Source organism: Salmo salar, unplaced genomic scaffold (genome assembly GCF_965601325.2).
Source record: "Salmo salar unplaced genomic scaffold, fSalSal1 ptg000152l, whole genome shotgun sequence".
Classification (NCBI taxonomy): Eukaryota; Metazoa; Chordata; class Actinopteri; order Salmoniformes; family Salmonidae; genus Salmo; species Salmo salar.
The window spans coordinates 212,246-225,304 of NW_027675323.1; the positions used below are offsets into that span (position 1 = coordinate 212,246).

A 13,059-nucleotide genomic window follows, 5' to 3' on the forward strand; every position below is an offset into this window, starting at 1 on the left:
CTCCGTCAGCACGTCTAGCTCCGTCAGCACGTCTAGCTCGTTAGCACGTAGGACGCACTGATTGGTGTCACCTCGTTAGTCAGTATGTGTTACACCTGTGCTGGCTTGTCCATCTCGTTAGTGGGAAGGTGTTTCACCTGAGCTGGTCCAGGTTCTATTTAAGAGTGTCTGGCCCAGTGCTCCAGTTGTCTTGATACATGTGGAGAGTCAACACCTTTAGTTGCTCCACCTTTTTGGTTTACTTCCTGTCTTTAAGTTTGGTGTGGGTTTTTCTTTTGTTTTCCTCTTCTTGGGCAGATTTAGTGGGTCTCATGGTGGGTGTCTTTTAGGTCCCAGTTGTTGTTACTAGTCAACTTTCAGTGTCCCAAGCTTATATTTTGGGTTGGATATTGCATCCAATTAACATTTTAATCATTAGTTTTTCAGTTTAGTCTTCTGTTTTTTATCCTCTTATGTTTGTTGTGTACTAAATATTTCTGTTTATTTTCAATGTTTTTAAAAATATTTTTCCTGTGAAGCCATTTTGTTGCATCCATGTCTGAAATGTGCTGTATGAATCAAGCTTGATTTGATTTGACCATATAATAAAACAAATGAACCCAGTGACTGACCAATCAACAGACTGCTGAAGAGGTAAACACCACCCCCGGCTCTACCAGGGGCTTGAGGTGGTCTCCCACAGCTCTGCTTATGTCATGTTCTGTGGCCTTGCTGTTCCATTTCTTGACTGCACCTGCAACACAGAAACACATTTAGTCATATTATATAAACCACTCAAAGTAAAGGATATGGAGCATCTATGGCCTCAGTTACACCTGGCACCTAAATGTGACTTCTGTCATCTGATCACTCCAAGCTGCATTAGGTTCAGATCTACCAGGATGGGCCTTTGACATCATCTGGATGCAGTCAGGCCACTGAATATGCATCAGCAATGTAAAGAGATGTTGGGGAAAAGTACATTATACACAAATGACCTTCGTAATATCAAAGAACAAATGTGTGTGCCTGAGGGGAAATTAACTTCATACAGCCAAGAGGGGTGAGAAATTACACCAATATCAGTGGACAATTTGCACTAATGTAAATAAATATAGATGATGGAACATATTCCCTTTAGCTGACGTGATGAACCGCTAAGGGGACATAAATATTTACCATCTAAACCATGTGTGACCTCTCACCTCTATGGCTGTAGAAGTGTTCTTCCTAACCAGTCCCTCAACAGCTCTCTGACTGAGCTTCACCCTCACTGGGTCTTCAGAGGAGAGGAAGGCTGAGGAGGGATGGAAGGATGAATGGATCAGTCACTCAATAATGTGTAGAGCTACTGTCTATGCTGTCTGACTAAATCACTATTTTAGTAGTTCATTAAAGTAAATAAGGCTTTATGACTGCTGAATACCAACTATCAATCACTTAGATCATGTATTTTCAGGTAGAGATACATCCTTGGGACGTCCCTAGCCCGTTGAAGTTGACATTTAAAATGGTTAAGGTAGGGGATAAGGTTAGGGTTTAGGGTAGGGATGTCCCAAGGATCCCAGATAGCATTGACCATTGTGCATTCTTCTGTCTCTTTTACATAGGTTGGGTTCTGACTTCTGAACTTGAAAATATTAAATATCCTTATTATGTGAAATTGAATGAAACAATAATGTTGATGGTCATATAATGTACAATATTCCATGATGTTTCTATATGATAACAATAGAGTAATACATTTAATATGATGTACAATATTCCATGATGTTTCTATATGATAACAATAGAGTAATATATTTAATATGATGTATAATATTCCATGATGTTTCTATATGATAACAATAGAGTAATATATTTAATATGATGTACAATATTCCATGATGTTTCTATATGATAACAATAGAGTAATATATTTAATATGATGTACAATATTCCATGATGTTTCTATATGATAACAATAGAGTAATATATTTAATATGATGTATAATATTCCATCATGTTTCTATATGATAACAATAGAGTAATATATTTAATATGATGTATAATATTCCATGATGTTTCTATATGATAACAATAGAGTAATATATTTAATATGATGTACAATATTCCATGATGTTTCTATATGATAACAATAGAGTAATATATTTAATATGATGTACAATATTCCATGATGTTTCTATATGATAACAATAGAGTAATATATTTAATATGATGTACAATATTCCATGATGTTTCTATATGATAACAATAGAGTAATATATTTAATATGATGTACAATATTCCATGATGTTTCTATATGATAACAATAGAGTAATATATTTAATATGATGTATAATATTCCATGATGTTTCTATATGATAACAATAGAGTAATATATTTAATATGATGTACAATATTCCATGATGTTTCTATATGATAACAATAGAGTAATATATTTAATATGATGTATAATATTCCATCATGTTTCTATATGATAACAATAGAGTAATATATTTAATATGATGTACAATATTCCATGATGTTTCTATATGATAACAATAGAGTAATATATTTAATATGATGTATAATATTCCATCATGTTTCTATATGATAACAATAGAGTAATATATTTAATATGATGTATAATATTCCATGATTTTTCTATATGATAACAATAGCGTAATATATTTAATATGATGTACAATATTCCATCATGTTTCTATATGATAACAATAGAGTAATATATTTAATATGATGTATAATATTCCATGATGTTTCTATATGATAACAATAGAGTAATATATTTAATATGATGTACAATATTCCATGATGTTTCTATATGATAACAATAGAGTAATATATTTAATATGATGTACAATATTCCATGATGTTTCTATATGATAACAATAGAGTAATATATTTAATATGATGTACAATATTCCATGATGTTTCTATATGATAACAATAGAGTAATATATTTAATATGATGTATAATATTCCATGATGTTTCTATATGATAACAATAGAGTAATATATTTAATATGATGTACAATATTCCATGATGTTTCTATATGATAACAATAGAGTAATATATTTAATATGATGTATAATATTCCATGATGTTTCTATATGATAACAATAGAGTAATATATTTAATATGATGTACAATATTCCATGATGTTTCTATATGATAACAATACAGTAATATATTTAATATGATGTACAATATTCCATGATGTTTCTATATGATAACAATACAGTAATATATTTAATATGATGTACAATATTCCATGATGTTTCTATATGATAACAATAGAGTAATATATTTAATATGATGTACAATATTCCATGATGTTTCTATCTGATAACAATAGAGTAATATATTTAATATGACAAATACTATTTTTTAACCGTTTCACAAATTCATTTTAATTAACTTAATCATTATGATTCAACATCAGTTCACCGTCTCACCTCGTACTGTATTGGAGCAGCAGCAGCTGACTGCCCAGTTCAACATCAGTTCACCGTCTCACCTCATACTGTGTTGGAGCAGCAGCAGCTGACTGCCCAGTTCAACATCAGTTCACCGTCTCACCTCATACTGTATTGGAGCAGCAGCAGCTGACTGCCCGGTTCAACATCAGTTCACCGTCTCACCTCATACTGTATTGGAGCAGCAGCAGCTGACTGCCCAGTTCAACATCAGTTCACCGTCTCACCTCATACTGTATTGGAGCAGCAGCAGCTGACTGCCCGGTTCAACATCAGTTCACCGTCTCACCTCATACTGTATTGGAGCAGCAGCAGCTGACTGCCCAGTTCATCATCAGTTCACCGTCTCACCTCATACTGTATTGGAGCAGCAGCAGCTGACTGCCCAGTTCAACATCAGTTCACCATCTAGGTTTGGATTATTTCCTCAACTATATTCTTTCCCATATATTGTATATCGTTTCCATAAAGCCAACATGGGTTTACACTCATTAACCTAAGTTTCCAATCTACATGTACAACTAGCTAACGTTAGCTTCGTTAACTAACTAACTAACTAACTAACTAACTAAGGACGGTGACCTGTCCAGACCAGATGTTACAACGAACTGAATCGTCAATGGAGGTCTTCCTCTTTATATAGGCTGCTACAGCATGCAATACTATTAACTCACAAGGGGGCATAACGTTACATGTACAATACTATCCCATTTTGGAAACGTTACATGTACAATACTATCCCATTTTGGAAACGTTACATGTACAATACTATCCCATTTTGGAAACGTTACATGGACAATACTATCCCATTTTGGAAACGTTACATGGACAATACTATCCCATTTTGGAAACGTTACATGGACAATACTATCCCATTTTGGAAACGTTACATGTACAATACTATCCCATTTTGGAAACGTTACATGTACAATACTATCCCATTTTGGAAACGTTACATGGACAATACTATCCCATTTTGAAAAAGTTACATGTACAATACTATCCCATTTTGGAAACGTTACATGGACAATACTATCCCATTTTGGAAACGTTACATGTCCGCCCCCTTGTGGAGGGAAATTAATATCTTAGATGGTACAGAACATGGACACAATGCAATTGGGATTAAGAAGAAGGTACAGATATGATGTAGGACAGCTGCATTTGAAGTGTACATTTAACCTACATAGCAGTCAATACAAACTGAAATCTATTAGCGTACAAATGTGTGCAAATGATCTTTTCAGATCTTCTCAGAAATTAATCAAGTCCATGGAATGGATATAGACAAAAATATAATTCAAGGACTATCAGAGGTAGAGAGGCGAGGCAGGGGTGAGGACATCATCCTGCTATTTTGACAGTCCCTGAAGGACAATACAGAAGAGGTATCTGCTCTTATTCCTTCACTTTCTCTAATGTATTTTGTAATAAAATTAGCAAGTGTAGTAAGATCATTGCTTTACTTTACTAGGACTGGAGACCACAGCAGTGATTCTGCTCTTGCCCTACCTCTTCAATGAGGACCCGAGTGGCCTTTATGTCCGTGACAAGGTATGTCTATGCACCAATCATGTGTTTCTTCATAAACATAGGTGTGCATGCTTATATAAAACTACAGCTGAACATTTGTTATGTTCTTTGTTAATTGTATGTGTATTAATCATTTCTTACTTTTGTTGACACAGATTTCACCGCTCTTCACTCCTTTACTGCACATCGGTGGAAATCCATTTCACCATGAGAGTGAAATCCCGCTGGCCTTTGACGGGGAGAACATCCAGGCCCTCGAGGACGTCCCCATGGGACTTGGGGCTCTGCTACGGCTGGATTTTTTTATTTTCCCTTCAATTTCCCAAAAATGTCAGAAAAACACTTATGTTGTTAAGTTACTGTGTTCTGGGGATCAGAGAAGTTGGGGTGAAGTTACCAGGGCCGGTCATAAAGATGGAAAACTTACTAACATAACTAAGTGGATACGATATACACACTAAAGCTGAAAAATCTGTATTTAGCATCAAGTCTACAATATTGTTAGTTTACCTGTGATTCACTCCAGTTTCATCGAACTGCCCAGACTTTGTATTTTCTCAACTGCGATACCAACTCCAGTCAGCAGATGGCGATGTGCATCTTTCAGGTGATTCTGCCACTGTGACGTATAATCTAGTGGATGGGACGATTCTTCAGCATCAACAGCTAGTCAGCCACCTTGGTTCACTCTAACTTTATGGAAAAAGGTTTATTCAATAAATCTAGCAACTCCTCTCATACTGGGAAGAACCCCCCCCCCCGGCCTTAAGGGCAGTTTATTTCAAAAGTAGTACCTGGACGGAGAAAATCCAATTAGCGTTTTATAGTTACATCGTTAGGGTAACTTAACCTAAAGTGGACACACTCCCATCAGTTTCTGAGACAACTGCCCAGACTTTATAGACAGTTTAATAATGCTTAAACCTCATCTTTATCAAATGATCCATTAAAGATACCAACTCAAAACCTACGTTCGTCTACATATGGGTTGTTTAAATTGTATCTAATTGTATTACTTTATCAAATCTCTAGTAATCGATTATGCACACATATAATTCATCATATTTTCATATATTCACAGAATCCATATAAAACGTAAGAAATTCTCAGGTAGTCATGACAACCATTCCATTTGCTTTTTCAAGGACTCTCCATAGCAACGAAGCAGCTCTCCAAACATCCTCCCAGCAGAACCAAAAATAAACTTTAGTTTCCCAGACAATGACCATGGGATCCTCAACGGTTCTCTAACCTCCCAGAGACCACGGCAAAATCAAGCCTCCCAGGAACTATAGATCTTCCGCTGCTTTCTAAAATATCATCCCCCTCTCAATACCACCCTGTGATCTTCTATGATGGGCAGTGAAGGAACGGAACCCCAAGATAACGTTATAATAAAGCTTATTATCCACATGTCAATCATCTGATTAAGCATATTTATATATGAGGAACTATAGACCTCTATGAGGAACTATAGATCTCTGTGAGGAACTATAGATCTCTGTGAGGAACTATAGATCTCTGTGAGGAACTATAGATCTCTGTGAGGAACTATAGATCTCTAGGAGGAACTATAGATCTCTAGGAGGAACTATAGATCTCTAGGAGGAACTCTAGGAGGAACTCTAGATCTCTAGGAGGAACTATAGATCTCTGTGAGGAACTATAGATCTCTGTGAGGAACTATAGATCTCTGTGAGGAACTATAGATCTCTGTGAGGAACTATAGATCTCTGTGAGGAACTATAGATCTCTGTGAGGAACTATAGATCTCTGTGAGGAACTACAGATCTCTGGGAGGAACTATAGATCTCTGGGAGGAACTATAGATCTCTAGGAGGAACTATAGATCTCTAGGAGGAACTATAGATCTCTAGGAGGAACTATAGATCTATCTCTATGAGGAACAATAGATCTATCTCTATGAGGAACTATAGATCTCTAGGAGGAACTATAGATCTCTAGGAGGAACTATAGATCTCTGTGAGTAACTATAGATCTCTAGGAGGAACTATAGATCTCTAGGAGGAACTATAGGAGGAACTATAGATCTCTAGGAGGAACTATAGATCTCTAGGAGGAACTATAGATCTCTGTTACTATCCAAACATCAGATTATGACTCAGTCACACAACTCTCATATCACAGTCACACAATGCTATTCCCAAACATACCTAATCAATTAGTTGTTTTTCAACAATATTTTAACCTGCGGGAATATTTCCACATTTCTATCTCATGGTTAGTTCCTAGGATAATGTAACTCATACATTTATATCTTTCAATATATCTAAAATGGGGTACAGGTTTAAAACAATTCCAGGTTTAAAATAATTACAGGTGCACCTTACTATCTTGTACTATATCATAAATGGTCTTAACTAGTAAACACAGATTCTAGTTGTCATCTCGTTCACACAGATTCTAGATATTTAACGCTAAATGACCGAACCCAGGGCATACCTGGCAGCACATTTAAAATCATTGGAATTCACCACTTCTGAGGGGGCCCTGTTTACACCTCCAAGGTGCCCCCTCTACACAGGAAAACACACTCAGAGCCTCCTGACTGGGCCCTGTTTACACCTCCACACAGGAATACACACTCAGAGCCTCCTGACTGGGCCCTGTTTACACCTCCACACAGGAATACACACTCAGAGCCTCCTGACTGGGCCCTGTTTACACCTCCACACAGGAATACACACTCAGAGCCTCCTGACTGGGCCCTGTTTACACCTCCACACAGGAATACACACTCAGAGCCTCCTGACTGGGCCTGTTTACACCTCCACACAGGAATACACACTCAGAGACTCCTGACTGGGCCCTGTTTACACCTCCACACAGGAATACACACTCAGAGCCTCCTGACTGGGCCCTGTTTACACCTCCACACAGGAATACACACTCAGAGCCTCCTGACTGGGCCCTGTTTAAGCCTCCACACAGGAATACACACTCAGAGCCTCCTGACTGGGCCCTGTTTACACCTCCACACAGGAATACACACTCAGAGCCTCCTGACTGGGCCCTGTTTACACCTCCACACAGGAACACACACTCAGAGCCTCCTGACTGGGCCCTGTTTACACCTCCACACAGGAATACACACTCAGAGCCTCCTGACTGGGCCCTGTTTACACCTAGACACAGGAATACACACTCAGAGCCTACGAGGATTTTCTAAAAACTCCACTTTGCGTGTTTCACTCACCTCTTTTTTTAAACTACGTTCGAGATGTGGTATCCACTCGGCTCGCTGCCTCTCAGATTAAAGGTGGGTCCATTTGTTCTGTTCCCGCAGTGTGGTCTCCCTGAGATCCCAAGTTAGAGGGATCCCTGGAGCACCATTTACCCAGGTCACCAGGAGCGGTCACCAAGTGAAGATTCACATCCCCATCGCCAATTGTGGTGAATTTCTTTAATATTAATTGAGACAAACTTATCACACAAGTCAGAGTTATTCTTAAACTAAATCTTTATTCACTTATAAGGGAGCAGGTCAATACAACACACATATAAAGTCAATCAATTGGGTGCCCTATGATAAAGATGGCTGGTGGAACAATCACCCCCAGATGATTCGTTGAGAGATGAATCAACCCCAGATGATTCGTTGAGAGCCATGAGACAAAAGTACAAAGGTCTTTTACAGCCAAGATACACCCCTTTCAACCTACATGACCAACAACAGATGTATAGAACGGGTCACAAGGTTAACATTTGTATGAAAGATACTTATAATTCTCAGCAGACAGTATCTGCTGTAAAAACAGTACTCTTTGTGTAGAGACCAGGGTCTGGCCCTGAGGTCATCTCTCCCTGGTACCATATAGAACAGAAACATTAACTCATGTTCTGGAATGCAGTCTCTTTAGGTTTTATCAGCCAAAAGACATTGTAAATCTCCTGTCAGTGTTTTCTCCCAGAGGCCCATCCTCAGTAGAACACAGAGACAATAGTTCTAAGAACCCTCTATTCTGTTGCATAAAACAACCATTTGATGCAATAAAAGTATAATAACATAATCTTGCAGTTTTGCTCTCAGTGTCCACAAAAGAAAAACACACACCAAACTTAAATACAGGAAGTAAACCAAAAAGGTGGAGCAACTAAAGGTGTTGACTCTCCACATGTATCAAGACAACTGGAGCACTGGGCCAGACACTCTTAAATAGAACCTGGACCAGCTCAGGTGAAACACCTTCCCACTAACGAGATGGACAAGCCAGCACAGGTGTAACACATACTGACTAACGAGGTGACACCAATCAGTGCGTCCTATGTGCTAACGAGCTAGACGTGCTAACGAGCAAGACGTGCTAACGAGCTAGACGTGCTAACGAGCTAGACGAGCTAACGAGCTAGACGTGCTAACGAGCTAGACGAGCTAACGAGCTAGACGTGCTAACGAGCTAGACGTGCTAACGAGCTAGACGAGCTAAAGTCCAACCTCAAAACATAAATGGAAAAACCAAAGCCTGTAACACCTTCCCCCTTAAGACAACAAATATATCCTATATTTCTTTTGGACAAGTTTGCTCACCACCAACAGAAAACAACTTCCATTTCACATTATAATCAACTACAATGCTTCACCTTCACCAATATAAACATGGTGTCTACTGGATGTCAACAATTAAAAACAAGAAAAAAACACGCATTTCTAAATAATAATATACAATAGGATTATTTTTTCTTCACCTATAATCAATTGTTCTCCTTTTTCTTTCTATAGAATCCTAAATCCCACTAGCTTCTAGAACTCTCGTCTTCCTAAATCCCACTAGATTCTAGAACTCTCCTCTTCCTAAAACTCACTAGCTTCTAGAACTCTCGTCTTCCTAAATCCCACTAGATTCTAGAACTCTCCTCTTCCTAAAACTCACTAGCTTCTAGAACTCTCGTCTTCCTAAATCCCACTAGATTCTAGAACACTCGTCTTCCTAAAACTCACTAGATTCTAGAACTCTCGTCTCCTTGGAACGAGCCCAAACAAAACTCATCTCCAATACGGAAAAACGTGCAGTCAAAATAAATAAAGATCCATAGCAACGCACTAGCTAAATGCAAAACACAAATCTTATATCCATTTGGGGGGAAATCAGGTTGAACCTGCTCTTCAAACTAACACAACAAAACAAAAAACACATGGAAATGGAGATATATTTTACCTCACTGGTTAGAGGACAACCTGCAGAAGACAGTCAGCTACATTTTGGAGTGATGCATTTAAATTTAGGGGTCCCTAAACAAAGGAACACAACACTTATTTGTCATAACTCATCGATATCATGTTGAAATCAATTGTGCAGAGAGGAGGGAGATGAGGTTGCACGTCCTGTTAAAACTAACAGCTCAAAAATCACACAGAATCTGGGAATAATGTGTACATCCCTGGTTAGAGGACAATTTGTAGAAAACAGCTAGTTACATTTTGAAGTGTTGCATTGTGATTCCTGTGCGTCACCAACGTGGTAAGTGTAACAGAACTCCTTTTGTGTTAGTCACTTTTTATTAAATCTCATAAATAGTAACTCTTCCAATTCAGAGCCTGGATTTCCCCCCTGAGGCTAATATCCATATCATGTTGAAATCAATAGAACAGGGGACAAACGTTTAGGGTTCTACATTGTGACGTAATTAAAATACTCCTTCTACAATGTTAAAACATTCTACATTGTGACATCATTAAAATACTCCTACTACAATGTTAAAACATTCTACATTGTGACATTATTTCATTGATATCATGAAACAACTCCATGTATTTTCTGATGTTTGATCAGAGGCCTTTTATCAGAGTATCTCTTGTCACATTAACCACAGCCAAAATATTTCTCTCCTGTGTGTGTTCTCTTGTGTTGAGTCAGATGTGCAGATCGACCAAAACTCTTCCCACATTTATAAGGTTTCTCTCCTGTGTGTGTTCTCTGGTGTAGAGTCAGAGAGCCAGATTGACTAAAACTCTTCCCACATTGATCACAGCTACAAGGTTTCTCTCCTGTGTGTGTTCTCTGGTGTAGAGTCAGAGAGCCAGATTGACTAAAACTCTTCCCACATTGATCACAGCTATAAGGTTTCTCTCCTGTGTGTCTTCTCTGGTGTACAGTCAGAATGCTTGACCTAGTAAAACTCCTCCCACATTGATCACAGCTATAAGGTTTCTCTCCTGTGTGTCTTCTCTGGTGTACAGTCAGAATGCTTGACCTAGTAAAACTCCTCCCACATTGACCACAGATATAAGGTTTCTCTCCTGTGTGTGTTCTCTGGTGCACTGTCAGATAGCGAGACTGACTAAAACTCTTCCCACATTGATCACAGCTAAAAGGTTTCTCTCCTGTGTGTGTTCTCTGGTGTGATATCAGGCTGCTTGACTGAGTAAAACTCTTCCCACATTGATCACAGCTATAGGGTTTCTCTCCTGTGTGGATTCTCTGATTCATTTTAATGCCTGATGAGGTGCATCTCTTCCCACAGTCAGAGGAGCAGTGAGTTCTCTTCCCTGTGGATCTCTGCAGGTGATTATTGAGGTGTTCTAATGTGGAGAGACTCTTCTCTGCCTCTTCAGCATCATGAGGTTGTTGAGGCTCCCCAGAGGATCCAAGATAGTGAAGTATCTCTCCTGTGTGAACAACAAAGTCAGACAGATGATTAAAGGCCCACAACAGCAGAAATCCACTGTAAAAGGTGATGCCAACAGCGTAGCCATGATGTTATACAACAATTGATATCTGTAATGAATGTTAACATGATTTAACAATTGTCTTAAAATGAGCAAGAACAGTCATATTTTGTCTTGTTTTCACATTAGTAGTAACATCGATGATTGTAGGCTAGAAATAAATTATTAGAGTTGTTGAAACTCTAAGCAGTGTGCCAGACGACTTTTGGTCTCCAATATAGGCCCTTTCTGTGTTTGCTAAAATTGCGGCACGAGGGCAAAGCACACAATTTGGTTGCAGAAACTCATCCCTGCTAATGAGGAAACCACTAGTTATGGATGTAGTATATCTGGTAATGAGGAAACCACTAGTTATGGATGTAGTATATCTGGTAATGAGGAAACCACTAGTTATGGATGTAGTATATCTGGTAATGAGGAAACCACTAGTTATGGATGTAGTATATCTGGTAATGAGGAAACCACTAGTTATGGATGTAGTATATCTGGTAATGAGGAAACCGCTAGTTATGGATGTAGTATATCTGGTAATGAGGAAACCGCTAGTTATGGATGTAGTATATCTGGTAATGAGGAAACCACTAGTTATGGATGTAGTATATCTGGTAATGAGGAAACCACTAGTTATGGATGTAGTATATCTGGTAATGAGGAAACCACTAGTTATGGATGTAGTATATCTGGTAATGAGGAAACCACTAGTTATGGATGTAGTATATCTGGTAATGAGGAAACCACTAGTTATGGATGTAGTTGTCACGTCCTGACCCTTGTAAGATGTCATTTTCTATAGTAGTGTGGGCAGAGCGTGACAGGGGGTGTTTTTGGGTGGTTTTCTATGTCTATGTTTAAGTTCTAGTTTTTCTATTTCTATGTTGTTGTTTTTGGGGTTGATCTCCAATTGGAGGCAGCTGGTCCTCGTCCTTGTATTCTGAATATTACAGCACACTATCAGGAGTGCTACTCAAGGAAACTCACATTAAGCTCTGTGTCTATTCACTAATTCACCACCATGGGGGAAACTCAGGGGAGTTCTCATAGGCTGACAGTAAAAATAGCCTCCATTTACAGGTTGCATATGAGTGCATTTCACATTACTTTGGATTATAATCGTAGGGCTCGTTTGAATCTCCTGCTTAATATGTTTGTGTTATTGTCGCAAATCAACTGCTTTACACTTAAAAAACACTTCAACCAGTAAAATGCTCTTTGGCTAGCTTTAACATCAGCCTGACAATGAGGGTTTGTACACTAAGTGTTTAACAAATTGGCCCATAACTTCACCTAACAATAACAGAGACCTACTGTAGGACCCATAACTTCACCTAACAATAACATAGACCTACTGTAGGACCCATAACTTTATCTAACAACGACAT

At 38.3% G+C, this 13,059-nt stretch overlaps 1 protein-coding gene across 1 annotated transcript; it reads right to left on the reverse strand.

Annotated features, from left to right (window-relative positions):
* Positions 1-10,655: 10,655 nt before the first annotated feature.
* On the reverse strand, positions 10,656-11,642 carry LOC145866966 (uncharacterized; the record flags this gene model as incomplete). The annotated part of the gene is made up of 1 exon (XM_082971021.1): positions 10,656-11,642. A coding segment is annotated over one exon (828 nt), but the record flags the coding sequence as incomplete, so codon positions are not given.
* Between the last annotated feature and the right edge of the window lie 1,417 nt (positions 11,643-13,059).